The 14803-nt window shown below is 37.8% G+C and overlaps 2 protein-coding genes across 5 annotated transcripts in view; one reads left to right on the forward strand and one right to left on the reverse strand.

The window, feature by feature from the left end:
- Positions 1 to 14803, forward strand: part of LOC124307480 (dipeptidase 1-like) — a 1861010-nt gene that overhangs the window by 17672 nt on the left and 1828535 nt on the right. The gene's annotated exons all lie outside the window — the stretch shown is intronic.
- On the reverse strand, positions 10176 to 13641 carry LOC124307292 (uncharacterized). Its single transcript, XM_046768814.1, has 2 exons — positions 10402 to 13641; positions 10176 to 10232 (listed from the first exon to the last, which is right to left on the reverse strand). The coding sequence occupies exons 1-2, from the start codon at positions 13639 to 13641 to the stop codon at positions 10176 to 10178; spliced, it is 3297 nt and encodes a 1098-aa protein (XP_046624770.1).

Genomic DNA, 14803 nt, shown 5'->3' on the forward strand with positions numbered 1-14803 from the left:
AATCGGTTGATTCGACGAGACTGACTGTAAAGTAGAAGAGACAGTTTACATGAGGGTTATTCATAGACGATAGAATTAATGATTTACAATATTTAGAAATTAGAGAAATTACACAAATAAAACTTAAAATATAATTTTCGAGAGAATGCAAAATTATGAGAGCGTGAGAAATTCAGAGAAGGGTTTGCAAAATGAAGAAGCACACTAAATACACCTTATTACAATAAAATCTCGAATAATTCGCAGATCTTAAATTAATAAATAAATACGGTACCTACTGCAGAAAAATACAAAGAAAAGAATAGTAAGTAAAAACAATACAGAATTGCCAATAGCAATAAAAAAAAGTACGGTGGTATTTAGCGGCTGAACTTACGCTTGGGTACACTCCAAAGAACTCGATTGATGATACAATAGGTACAATATTAAATAAAATATAATAGGCGATACAACGAATAAAATATAATCAGCACTACTAGCACAAAAAATTAAGAAGAGAAAAATAAAGTCAATATAGCTAAAGATACGATAGAGATTACAGAAGCAGACTAATAGAAATTTACAGATAACCAGAAAAATTCACAATTAAAAAAGAATGACTTATTCGGTAGTTACGAGGTCGCTAAAAGACACGAAATTAATTAATTATTAAAACCATGCAGTCACACGGCGGCTTACTGCAACTCAAAGCCGTGGACCATGATTCACACAAAAACTGGCATCACACGATACAACCAAGAAAGATAAATACGATAAGAAAGAAAATAGAAATTATGAGCAACTTTGTAATGATAGTATACAAACACAAAAGCCTTACCTTGGCTGGTGACGTCAGGGACACACCACTGAATTTACCTCAAATAAAACTTATGAATAGCTAAAGAAAAGGTGAGAAGGAAGGAACATTACATAATTTACAGGAAAGGAGGAAGTTAACGATAGTGCAAGACGATAAAGAGTGATAGATAAACGGTAGCGATAGAACAATCAATAGAACGATAGCAGTTTAATCAGGAAGAAGGGAGGAAAATTAACTGAAGGAAATCTCTAACCGTAACGTCGAGCGTAGAATACACGGAGGTCACAGTCTGGCTCGCCGATCTCGCCGCTGTCGTCAGGTGGTCTTTCTTCTTGGTGATTTATCGTTTGTTTCTCAACATAATTAGGTCATCCCACTGTGGCGAATATCGGTTACAACTTGGTCATACGTTTTCGGAGATTACCGGTAGATGTTGCGTAATGTGCTGCCCGTGATTTTATCGTTGACACCAACTCTCACAATTTTTCAGTTGCTTCACCTTACTGTCCAGATTGCCTATCATTCGGGAATCCTTTGACAGAGACATGTACGTAGGATGCCTCCCGGTCAAAGTTACCGAGTAGAAAACGATGCGACTGACTGTAACTCTGTGTTCGCTTCCACCGGTTTTGTCGTATAGGCAGTGGTCAGTTGCCCACTATATATCAAGAAGACCATGCACTCACATGGCGGTTTAAGGGGGGGAGCCTGCTTTAGAGGCTTCAAAAAATCGATTTTTTTTTTTGCATGAATGTCTTCCCAAACTATCCAAGAATGTGTCCCTAAAATTTCAGACGCAAATTCGAAATGTTTTCGGAGTTACAGAAGAAATAGTGAGCAAGCGTCGAGCAGGTATACGAGCGGTTTTTTTAAGTTTTCAACCAGTTTTTTGAAGAGTCTGAACCAGTTTTTTGAAGTTTTGAACCAGTTTTTTGAAGAGTCTGAAGGGCAACTCTATGGACCAGGAATCGCTGATTAGCATATTAATGCGGTAAGTTCAAGAAAATTACGATTTTTTATGTACGAAAACTTTGACGCACGATTTCTCCGTTTTTCATTTTTACGCTTTTTCCTAATTAGCGGGAAAGATAGGGAAAAAACTAAACGTCCTATCGAAACGAGACAAATTGCATTGTACTCGGGATGAAATTCTTTTCTAGTTGAACCTAAAAAACCTTAAGAAAGTTAAGATTAACCCACTTTTCAAACAATCTAAAGTGAATTCTTTTTCCAAGAAAAATGAATTTTTTTTTTTGATTTGCAAAAAATTGTTGAATTTTTAATTTTTTGTGCAATTTTCTTGGTTTAACTAGAAGCTATACTATTGAGAAGTAAAAATTTTTTTGGTTTCTTTGTTTCAGATGGAAATTGCGACCTGCACCTTTCCCGCCGCACGACAAATGCATACTCGAGACACCTCGGTGAAATACTTGTACCAGGCATAATATGACATGTATCCTAATGAAAAAATTTGAGAAGACTGTTGAAATACATAACAATAAACCCTGAAAGTTTCGTTTTAATCGGATATTTCTTTCCTTCCCAAAAAAATCCTCGAAAAAACTGATTTTTTGAAGCCTCTAAAGCAGGCTCCCTCTTAATGCAACTCTAAGTCGTGGATTACGGCTCCGTTCATTAAAGTCCTTACAGATAGGAAGGCTGTGTCGATCCTCAGAACGAGGGCTTTATCAAACCATAGATTTATATATAAAATAGACTAAGCACGCCGGCTATTTGCCTCGTCCCCTGAACGCATGTTGTTGTTGGTGCTGTCTCTTTCTCTCTTATAGGGTTTTCCGCCGTACTCCTCTCGCAATACCGCCCATGATAGGGGAACCAAGCGCTAGAGAGAAAGAGAAAAGCAAGCGAGGGGCAGTTAAAGGTTGTGCTGATAGGAAACATGAAATGATAACATTCTACTTTGCATATACGACAGTATGATATTTTGCCGGCTACTGTTAAAATACCTTCGATAGATGTATTTCAAAGAAAATATGTAAGGAATGCTTAACACTAAATAAAAAATGTTTCCAAATTGTCTTGCTATTTATCTTCCGATAGGCTGAATTCCCGAAACAGCCGGCTAGCTTGGCTATGTGCGTTTTGTTACGCATATACATTTACCCATTTCACATATCCCAACCCCGAGATCGCTACAAAGAGATAGTAGTATCAACTGCAGGTGTTAGACAAGGATAGCACCAAAAACGGGGGAATCGAGGTTCAGGAGACACTCGCACTGACCTAATGCTCAGTCTATTTTATATATAAGTCTATGTATCAAACTGGACATGGTACTTTAGGGGTCGATCCGGCACCTAGCTGGTAAGTCGGAAGAGGGCAGGTTACGGTCTACCCTATATGCCATCTTTACGACGTCCGGGAAAGCGGGCGGCTGGTTTCTCCTTGAGAAGTTGGTACCTCGACTGTCGCGAGGATTTTACATCCCTATACGCCGGCAGTCAAAGTGGTACGAGAGATTCGGATAGATGCTAACCCAGGTATTACAGAAGCCCACCAAAGTAGCCACTGTAGTCTTATGAGACCGTCGCGGTCGGTAGACAAAATCAACGAGAGCCGGAAATGGTAGTTATCAGTAGCTGTTGATCCCTCGGTAGTCCAGATGGTCGTCCTAGTACCTTATTTGTTTGCGCTAGAGCGCGAAATATAGAATTTACAGAGAACGAATTAGTTACTAGTACTTATTGCTTATTTTGTATCGAATTTGGCTGAAGTACCCTTCCCGGGACGCGTTTTCTGGTGGTTTCCTTCAGTTTTGTGCCCTTGTGACGGGCTGCTCTAAAACGCCACGTTACAGCGTATAAAGAGTACTGGAGTGTTTAATTCGCGAATACTTTTTGGTTTCGCTGCTTCACGAGCCATTTGTGTTTGAAACAGGGTTTTAAGATGAATTTATATAGGGAATCATGGTAAACCAAGCAAAAGGGATTTTTCCATGAAATAACACCCACCCAAAAACGAACTGTGCCATGACTTGAAATATATTTTATAGATCAAAACGTAGATGTTTTTCAGTGTAATTGTTTTCCCCGAAACACGGTTTAAAAGCGGCAAAATCAGCATTTATTTAGTTTTTCTCTGTTCAGAATCGGAACAAGTGAAGCAAACTTTGGACTTTCACAAGAAAATTTATGGAAGACTAAACGACTTTCAAAATTAGCTATAGTTCGCCTCAGTCAGGCTATTGTTAAGCGTAAAAAATTGAAAATAATCGTAAAAGTAGTTATTTTTTTGAAAAATACACAGCTCTACCAATTTATAAATTATAGAATAGGCGTTCCACAAAATAATAGTGAATAACATGTGGGTTACGTGTGTGAAAGACAGGCACTCTCGAATGAGTGGTTTTCGCACCAGCACATATTGCATTTTTTCTTCGTCATCTTGCACAATGCATACTTGCTCGAACAGTGGTCCGATCATAATTTTTCGAACGAATTTTTAAAGTAGATAGTTGTACTATATATCATCTGTTCATGCTATGTCATTACTATGCGCTGAAATAAGTGAAAGATGCATCTGAACTAATAGGGATAAACGTTCGAGCCCGCGAAAGAAGCTTAGTAGACGGGGCGTATGGTATACCAGCGCGGGGAAGCAGTATTTAGTAATAGAAGCGCAAGGCAAGCATTATTAATCATTTGATTTCATTATCTTGGAAGCTACTGAAACGATTTTCATGTTCTTTTTTTAATTTGGGGTAGCTCTAGATTTGCTATTTGAATCTGCCATCAGATTTCACGAAAAGTCAACACTAAAGATGCTATTGCTTCAAGTTTCCTCAGAGTACTCAAATTGTAGGTTCGTAATCATACAATTTTTAATCAATTACATTTTGAAGGTTTTTGAATTCTCTACAACTTTTCTCATCGGAGTACAAAGATTGCGTAATTACTTTTAATCCTACAAGCAAAAATAGAAAAAACATACCGGATTTGCCAATTTCAAACATTATTTGGAAAAAAAAAACGGTGGTAAACATGTACAGTAGCCTCTGTACATAATTTGATTTCAAATAGACGGAGAAAAATTATGAGCCCAACCGAAGCCCTCTATTCTAAGGGGTGCCTTTGCCCATCAGAATAATATGGGATTTTTGCATATTCTGCTTTCTGATTTTTTTTCAAATCCCAGTGACATTCAAAAAATCTAACAACTATCACAATCTACTCTATATTAATGGCGAACATGGGAAAACCTTTGTCCGGTTCCTCGTGTAATATTGTATATTATTTTAAATGCATGTATAAAATCGACAAAAAAATTCTGCTGAAAACACGGTTTTTCTGACCTGGGGGAGAATTTTCATTATATCCTTGACGTTTTCAACCAATATTGATTCGGCAGTCGTCCTATAATAAACCGACACACTGGCAAATACTTGGTATTTTCTCGCCTGCTGCATCAGACAGAGATTGACAACCTCCTGTTACCGGCTAAAATGCCGCAAATATCGACTTCTACCGCCAAACTCGTATCTATGCTGTGACTCCTGAGAGTAACCAACTGAATTTTTGCCATTCTCTTCACGACCTGGCATGCAACGTTGCTCAGGAGTTGATCTATTAATGACCTGTGGTTACTTGATGTTTATAACCACGCGTGATCGCATACAGCAAACAGCTTCTACCGTTAGCCTCGAACCTCACTCTACGAAGCATACATGGGGCAATCACAGGTGCAACCTTTGATTCATGTAGAAATACGTAGGTTATGGCTTTGTGGATATTAGCAGAGGGTATCGCAAGAAGTGGCTTGGAAATGCATTGATATAAAGCACAGATATACTGTCGATTCGTGAAACAAAAGTAGGTAATGCACGGTACCAATTGGTTCTAAATACAAGTGTACGTGCTGGAGAGATACACGAATAATACTTCTGTGTTAAAAAGAGTGTGTGCAAAATTTGTTACTATATTTCCCTTAGCTCAATCTCTCTCCTTCAAACCAGAGTGTGGCTATCTCGCTTACTCGATTATGGAAATATCAGTTGTGCTCGAAGATGCCTGTCTGTTTTTTCGGTAAGTTCGCACGTGCACTATTCCACCAACTGTCCCGTGAGCGTCAAAAAATTCTGAAACGCAATTAGTTCAAATGTTGGTGGACAGATTTTTTCATTGTTCAGCAATTCTCAGCAAATAACTTTGTGTTATAGTTCTCCCTTTATTATAAAAAAAATATTGCTTGCAATATATTGCTCCATGAAAAGCCTTCAAAATTGATTTTATTATTTTATTCACATTACGCCGCAATACATTCATGGAGATAATGGAAATCGTGAAACTATAAAACTTGTCAAGATTTTGCACAATTGCAATGATTTATTATGAATTAGCGATTCTTAGTATTCTCACAAAGATTCATTAGACAGTAAGAAAGACCGGGGCGAGTTGGTACACGAGGCCAATGATTTCACCGTGGTTTTAAAAAATACAAGTATCCGAAAAATTTTGGAATTCTTAACCGATTAATTCCATTATATCTTGTATTTCTCTGAAACACAAGCCTTGCTGAAAAGTAATATTTGTCGACTTCCGAATTTTCATCTCAATTCCTAACTATTAAAATGTACTTATCAACGGTACTATTCGAACTTTTTCAAACATATTTGTGTTATGTAAATGTCATTTCAATGTCGACGGCATAGGTAATTTCTACTGCCATAGTAATTTCTCTAGAAAAAAGTGATTAGGTACTATTTTTTTGGTTCATGGCTGTTGGTATTGACTCCTTTCCAGTGTTGGTTGTTAAAACAGTATTCTACAATAATTTTTCACACGGCAGCAAACCTTAATTTGAAGTTTATAAATAAAATGTATGAAAGTTTCAGATATTATCATGAGTGCGTTTCAATTTTAAATATTACGACTTAATACGTATACGTATTAATGTTTAGTAAACCTCCTGATCTTGAATGCTTCAATTTTGTCAGATATTTGTACAAAAATAAGCTACATGGAAAGTTAAACTAACTTTCTTCCTGTGTTTTCTGCGACCAAAATACAAGCTACGCTACGCTTGTATTTTCCGCTTTATGCTTCCACTGTATACGATTTTGCATAAAGAGGCGTACTCTATTACAGATTACGTTTAACGAAATTTTTGTATTTACGTTCCACATTATTTTAAAGCATTGCAGTGTAAATTTGCATGACCTTTTTTATCTTTTTGCCCCCGCTTCCGAAAATCTGTCCTGGATCAGCACCTGGTACAGGTACCTGATTTCTGTTGGTATACATATATGATACGTAAGTTTAAATACACATGCGCATCAACACTCATTCATTTACATACCCACCCACGCAGTCACGTACGTACACTTGGGGACAATGAATCTGAGACGGCTAATTTTTTACATTAAACAGTGTGAGAGTCAGATAGTACGGTGACAAGCCAGACGCGGCATTCGGGACGACTATGGTGTGGGGGGACGGCATTCACAGTAACGCGGGAAAGAGACTACGAGAAGACGCCGAAGGAACAACGTTGATTCAATACTTCGTAGTCCTCATTTCTATTATCCTTGGACGATTTTTACAAATAAGGAAAAGTGAAAAGCCATCTACGAAAGTGAAAACTGCTAAACTGACTTCAACATTGATAAACAGAACCAAAGTTAAGTAAAACAAAAATAACAACAAATAAACGGTGGTTTGAAGAAGAATAACAGTCATAGACGCATTGGGATAATAAGAAAAACAAAACATTTTACAATGAACATTTTATGCATAAAAGGCGTGTTTTAATCTTGCGAATGAATGGATAGACGAATGAATGATTTACCTATATTTACAATTTTTATTTCTACAATTACGCGCCCCTTATTCATTTATTAAAGTGAATCGTCACAACAGTTATGTTGGCAACACAGAGAAACCTCCAGCGCCATAGTGGGCCGAGCGCAAAACAAACTCAATCTCAATAAACATAACATAACCCATGGCCATGTCAATCCAACTAGTCATTATCCCTGCGGTATTTTAAGGTTAGATTCGACGGTCATGGGTTATATTATGTTTATTGAGATTGAGTTTGTTTTGCGCTCGGCCCACTATGGAGCTGTAGGTTTCTCTGTGTTGCCAACATCACTGTCTAGGGTTAAAAATTAGCCGTCTCAGATTCATTGTCCCCAAGTGTACATAAAATGCAAGGTGCATGCAAATCCTGTAGTGCAAGCTCCAAGTGGTAGGCCTTGATTAATGTGAATACCGGAAGTAACTTTATCATCGTACATTCCTACTTAAAATGTAATATCTCTACGAAAAGCAGCACTTATTCAAAAATACGGATTATATTCAAAAATACAGAATAGCTCGAACTGCAAGAAACTATTATAGACATCCTGAATCGCAATTCTTCCACCGAAAAATGTAAGGTCAAGTCTACAACGAAGCAAGGAAGAAATGTAGTCATTTTAGAATATCCACCACATAAACGTTATTTTTGACGTTTATGAACCGATTTTAATAGGTATTGTCGGAAGGTTTTTAAGACAGATATTTGTATGAGTATATCAGTCATATTTATACGTTGTAAGTACGTCATTCCGAATCACGTATAATAGTAACCCGGTTGTTAATGTATATGAGATACGTGTCTTATACGTATCACATGAACTTCAAGACTATCACTGGATGATGGTAGATGAAAATTACTTTTTACCTTTGTCAACCTATTTTAATACGTACTACAGTAATGTTTTTCATCGTAAATGTATATTAAAACTGTGAAATGAAACAAAATAGATTATAAATCCGTGGAGAATTAATGTTAATGATTTTTCGTAAGCACGGAGACTATATTTTAACAATTTGCCGGCACTTACAATTGTTGAAAACCCATTTTAGATCTATTAGAAAACCTAATGCATTATTTTGTCCCGACCTGGGCTCGAACCCCGTGCGCTCGCAATGTTCGGATTATTAGTCGGACACCCTACCTACTACGATAAACTACTTTGTGGAAAAGCATGACTTTATTTGATTCACAATACAACGTACATAATGGGACGATTTCGTCGAAGTTAGGTCATTGTTAGAAGAAAAATTTTATTGTAGCGACGTTTCGGTAAGACTATAGCGTACCATCATCAGGTTATATTGTAACATCTAAGCCTGAAGGATGTCATATTATAACCTGACGATGGTAGGCTGCAGTCTTACCGAAACGTCGCTACAATAAAATTTTTCCTCTAACAATGACCTATCTTCGACGAAATCGTCCCATTATCTAATAAATTGAGTTCACGAATTTCTATACATGAATACAATGTACAGTCTACACAGGAATGACAAATAATACAGTAATTGAAAATTTACCAATAAGATTAAAATTTCAGAATTCGCACTCACAATACAATTTTGAATAAATTGACAAGAGCATTTACTTTCCAAATTTAGTAAATTGCTAGATATTCGGTAAATTTACGGTGTAATTGTCTGAAATTGAAAATTTGCTTACTTATTAGAGACTTAACATGATAATTCTTTGGGCAATGCTGAAATATGATACTGTTAAGTATTTTGCATGAAGTTTAGACACGCCAAATTTGAGAAGATTCACAAGTTGACTTAAGGCATGGAGTAAAGTCCACATTGTTTATTGTAAGATAAAGTAGCGTACATTTCACTAAATCGTTAAAGTGGAAGTTACTACATCATTTTCAGAGCAACTATATGTTATGCTTCCATACTTCATACAAACAGACATACCTACTTACATGATCGTAGGATGTAGAATTAACGTTTTAAAGTCATACGTGTCAGGTAAACAAACTACGTATTATCGACTAATGGTATGCGTTGTTTGAACCACTACTTTCAACGTTGATCATCAGAGATGATAAAACGATAATCATGTTCGAAAGCAAAATTTAGAACTTGAGAATAGCAGGTCAATACAACTGCAAAATATATGGATACTAGCTGACCCGACAAACGTTGTTTTGTCATATAAATTATTTCTAGAGAATATTTTTCTAGAAAAAAATAACTAACTTATTGTAAGTATGTAAGGGATGTGGTATATAAGTGAAAGAGGTAGGGAGCGTTGTGAACGGTGACGGAATATAAAAATAACAAAACACCGAACACTATTTTGTTTAATTTATTAAAATTGATTCTTTAAAATTATATACATATCGCTAGTTATGACAATATTACTAAAAAACAATATCAATCCTTTAATGCAACAGAGTGTACAATATTTTTTGTTATTCCATCTTTCGCCAACACAAATAAACTGGATGGTTTGCCCACTCGAGAGCACGCCACGTATAATTGTCCGTGTGAAAAACATGATGTGCTCAAATCTAAACCACAGACAGACATCGTTTGGCCTTGAGACTTATTGATAGTCATTGCAAATGCCAATCTAATTGGAAATTGAAGGCGTTTAAATTGTATTGGCACATCTGTGGGTATAATAGGAATTCGCGGCAGTAATACAATTTCACCTCGAAATTTGCCATTTAAAATGATGGCTTCGATAACATTTTTCATTAATTTTTTAATGACTAATCGCGTGCCATTACACAACCGTGGTGGGTTCAAATTACGAAGTAAAATAACCGGAGATCCAACCTTTAGTTGTAAATTATGCGGTGGCATGCCTGGTAAATCCAATGAGTTTAAAAACTCTGTTGGAAAATTTACAGCTTCGGTGTCATCGCAAACTGTATCAATAGATTTGTATGACACCAATTCTCCTGATAACAAATGTTGAATCTTAAGATTCAATTCATTGACGTCCACATTTTTTGCTGCTAAAATTGCTCTCTCTGCCAGCCACCCATGATTTGCGTATTGTCTGCGTACATCGGGAAATATCTGGTCAATGAGAGCATCTTGCGAATCAATGACTGTGCAGAAATCAGCCTGTAATTTTATGCATCCACTTTCATCTCTAGCAACTTTTCCATCGCCGATATCTAACAGTTGTTTTGAAAATGTTTCAGCGGATGGATCTTGAAGCATTTGAACGCGCATATTTACTTTCAGTTGTACTTTTTCAACATTACGCCACAGTGGCGATGATTTTAAGCACGCGTTGATTTCATCAGCGTATGTTGAACGTGGAATAACGGGAAGTGTTTGTCTGAAATCACCTGAAAGGAGTAACAGAGTGCCGCCGAATAGTTTGTCGTTGTTTTTTATATCTTTCAATGACCTGTTCAACTCCTCAAGCGAATGTTTGTGCGCCATAGTGCATTCATCCCAGATGATAATTTTACAACGTTTAAGCACTGTGGCCATAGAAGATTGTTTTTTTATATTGCACACTGCGTCTGGGTTGTTTTGAATATTTAGCGGCAGTTTAAATACTGAATGAGCTGTTCTGCCTCCATCCAATAAAGTTGCCGCAATGCCAGATGATGCAACAGCCAATGCAATGCCATTATTTGATCGTATTTCGGCGAGAATTAGCGAAATAAGGAATGTTTTGCCAGTTCCACCTGGTGCATCCAAAAAAAAGAAACCACCTTGTCCTGCCGAAACTGCGAGCATGATGCGGTCGTAAATTGTTTTTTGTTCTTCATTCATTAGTGGGACATTGCGAGCAACAATCGCTGCCATTTCTGCAGTATTGTATTGTAGTTCACGATTCAATTCAGTGTTCATTAAATCAGATGCATTTCGATTTGGTGAATGCATACCGAAATGACTGAGTGGTAAGTTGGCAATGGTAATGCAAAGATCCTCAATAGCAATCAATGCTTCATTGTACATAGCGTCACTGAAAACTATCGTTAGATCGTTGCACCGTGTACGATGTTGATGCAATATATCATCAGTCATTGAATCTTTGTGATTGTCCCATAATGTCTCTGCTCGGGTCGGGAAACATGTAGTCAACACTATAGCGAATAGTAGACGAATTTGTTTTGCTGCACAGTTCAATCCCGCTTCAGCAAGCATACATTCCCACTGGTTGTCGTCTTCCAGCAAGCCGAGTGCATGGCATGCATCTTTATACGTTGGATACTGTTGTCCATCCACTTTCCGTATATCTTGAAATGACAATGGCCCGATGACATTAACCAATAACAGGCGAAGATAAAAGCACTCAGTCTGCCTTGGATTGACTGTAAATACTCGCCCCAAGGTGTTTGATTTGAATAAACCGGGATATCCATCAATCGGCGTGCCTTGCTTGCGGGGCATCCATTTTTTTGTTGGAGCCCATGTGAAATAGCGTGGTATTTCTGAATACAGCAATGTCCGTGCAAACGCACCAAAAACATCCGCACGATTGCACAATTCAAAAAATTCAGTGAGTGTTGTTTTTGGTGGATTTATAGCACGATCGATCGCTGTCTCGGTCGTGAAATATACGCGCTGGCCGTTTTCAAGATGGACGGCCAAATGAATAACTGCTGGATCCCGTTCATGAATTGGGAAACCAAAGATACGCCAACCGGCTTCATTGGAGCTGACGTACCGACCAATTTGGTAAAGCGTTATTTCATCGTTAGTATTCACCGGAGGAGCATTCGCATTGATATTGTCAACTCGAAATACAGCCATATCGCTGCCTTTATTGACATACTTGCAAATGTATTTGATGCTCTTTACTGAACTGCAGAACTCAACATTAATATGAGCATTGAATGTTTTGCTCAGCAGAGGCGAATATGGGACCACCCAACGGTTATCAATGTCAATTTCTACTCTGTTTATATTTTTAACAAATGATTGCCCGCCATTATCGGAACTTCTTCGACGATATATGGGGTATCCGTCAACATTTGTGATCGTATCGTTCGTGAAATTTTTCGGATAACTTTTGGTACATTTTCCATCTACCATGCAAGGCGATGTACGATTCAGATTGCCGCATGGGCCATGAATCATGTTTGCTGTAACAATATCAAACAGCATTTGATCAGTAGACGGATCTGGAATTTCCGCAGAAATTATACTGTCGATTTCTTCAGGTCGTATTTTATCGATTAACCAAACCAAAATGTGGGCATGAGGTAATCCCCGCTTTTGCCATTCAACGGAATACATCCAGCAACGTGTGGGACCGAATACATGTAGTTTTGTAATGAAATTTATCAAAGACTTCAATTTTTGTTTGAACACACGTGCTGTAATGTCATGACGATGTACTGCATTTTGGCCAGGCAATAGTAAAGATGTAATCTCCGGCCATTTTGGATTACATGTGAACGTGATAAATAAACACGGCCGCCCATATTCGCGCACGTAAGTCAGAGCATCCTGTATGTATTCTTGCATATGACGTGGGCTGCCGATGTATGATGATGGTAGAATGACAGAATTACCGATTTGAGCGGCATCGGCGTTGTTGACAATAGCGTCTCGCAGGTGAATGTATTCTTCCGCACGCAGCTTTTCTTGATTAAATCGCAAGTATCGTAATCGTTCGCTCTCTATCTTTACATACATGTCGACCATGAATTGTTGACAAAGCTCACGACATCGTAGAATAACGTTGTCCTGATCACGTCTAATCATCAACCGATACGCATAATAGTCCTTCGAACTAACATTCTTGTTCGTTTCGGCACCTGTTGCGGGATTTCGTTGTTTAATATTTATGCAATACCCGTCTTGTCCCTTCCAGAACATTAGCGGATATTGGAGAGCGTCATATGAACGGTGTGTATCAGCAATGAACTGTAGATTATTATTTCTTCTACGAATCACTATTTCTCGTTTAGCTGTACGATCGCCAACCATGATTCCAGCGACATCGTCAAGAACAGGTGCATTAAATCTACGAATATGCTCTCCAGCAGGTGTTTTATCCGGATTGATGACAATAGCGTGATTATCACTTTGTAATTTGTGCATGTGTGATTTGAATATTTTCAACAATTCATTGTGCTCATTCAATAGGGAATCCAGGTCACTGACGATGCGTCTGGCAAAAAATGAATCGAGGTTATTATAGCTACAACGTGCATCTACACGTGCATCCTCACCGCCCATAAAGTAAATTTGTAAAAATTTAGGTGATCCGTTTGGCATTGGCAGCAATGAGCCCACTTTATGATAAATTTGGCCTTTGATTTTGAATGTTGAATTAAATTGCTGACCATTGATAGCATTATTTCTAATTATTTCTGTTGCTCCGAACGATGTCATTTGAAAACATGAATTAAATGTTCGAATTGACTTTAGGAATAGATTAGAATCTGGATCCGTGCCGATAAGTAAACCGTTCAATGGTTCAGGTGGTGTCTCAATTGCAGGTAATTGCACCTTTCCTGACGAACAACACATTCCAGGTGGCTCAGTTTTAAACTTAAGAGCATGACAATGCGGACATTCCTTGTCCATAGCACCAATTACCACTTTTGAATGAGCATAATATTGAATATCGTGCTCATACTCGAATGCTAGACGCAGGAATGAATTAGATGTAAATAATCGATGCACCTGTTGGCGCTGTTGTTCATTCGCTCTGCATCTGCCAACTATAAGACGACGCGATTGCCTTTGTTCTAATCTTCTTCGTTCATTTCGTTCAGCTCGTACATCTTCTGATTCAGCTTGACGCAATCGCGCCATGTTCTCAAGCACATGAGTGTTATCTTGCTGGATTTGGTCTTCTGTTCTTAGGGCTCTTGTATTTCGCCTGCTTGCAGATCTAGGTGTGTGACGGGCTATAGAAGCTCCTCTGCGTCTTGCTGGCATTGTACTAAACACTTAAATCGAAGAAATCCAATTAGTTAATGATGAAAAGCAGTATATTAATTAATTATTTGTGTATTTTCGTTTATTATTTATTTACCATTTACAAATTACCTACCGAATGTGTATGAGTCTCCTAGCAGCGACACCTGGCGGGCTAATTATCGACCGATGCCAAAAATTATTAAATTAAGCAGCGACACCTGGCGGGCTAAACTGGTATCAGCCGGTGATGAGCAATTATCACTTGTGCAGTTATCGAGCGATGCCAAAAATTAATAAATGAAGAATATTTATTAAACAATAGCACTAAGAAGTA

The sequence above is a fragment of the Neodiprion virginianus genome, chromosome 6 (genome assembly GCF_021901495.1).
Source record: "Neodiprion virginianus isolate iyNeoVirg1 chromosome 6, iyNeoVirg1.1, whole genome shotgun sequence".
In the NCBI taxonomy this organism is placed as follows: Eukaryota; Metazoa; Arthropoda; class Insecta; order Hymenoptera; family Diprionidae; genus Neodiprion; species Neodiprion virginianus.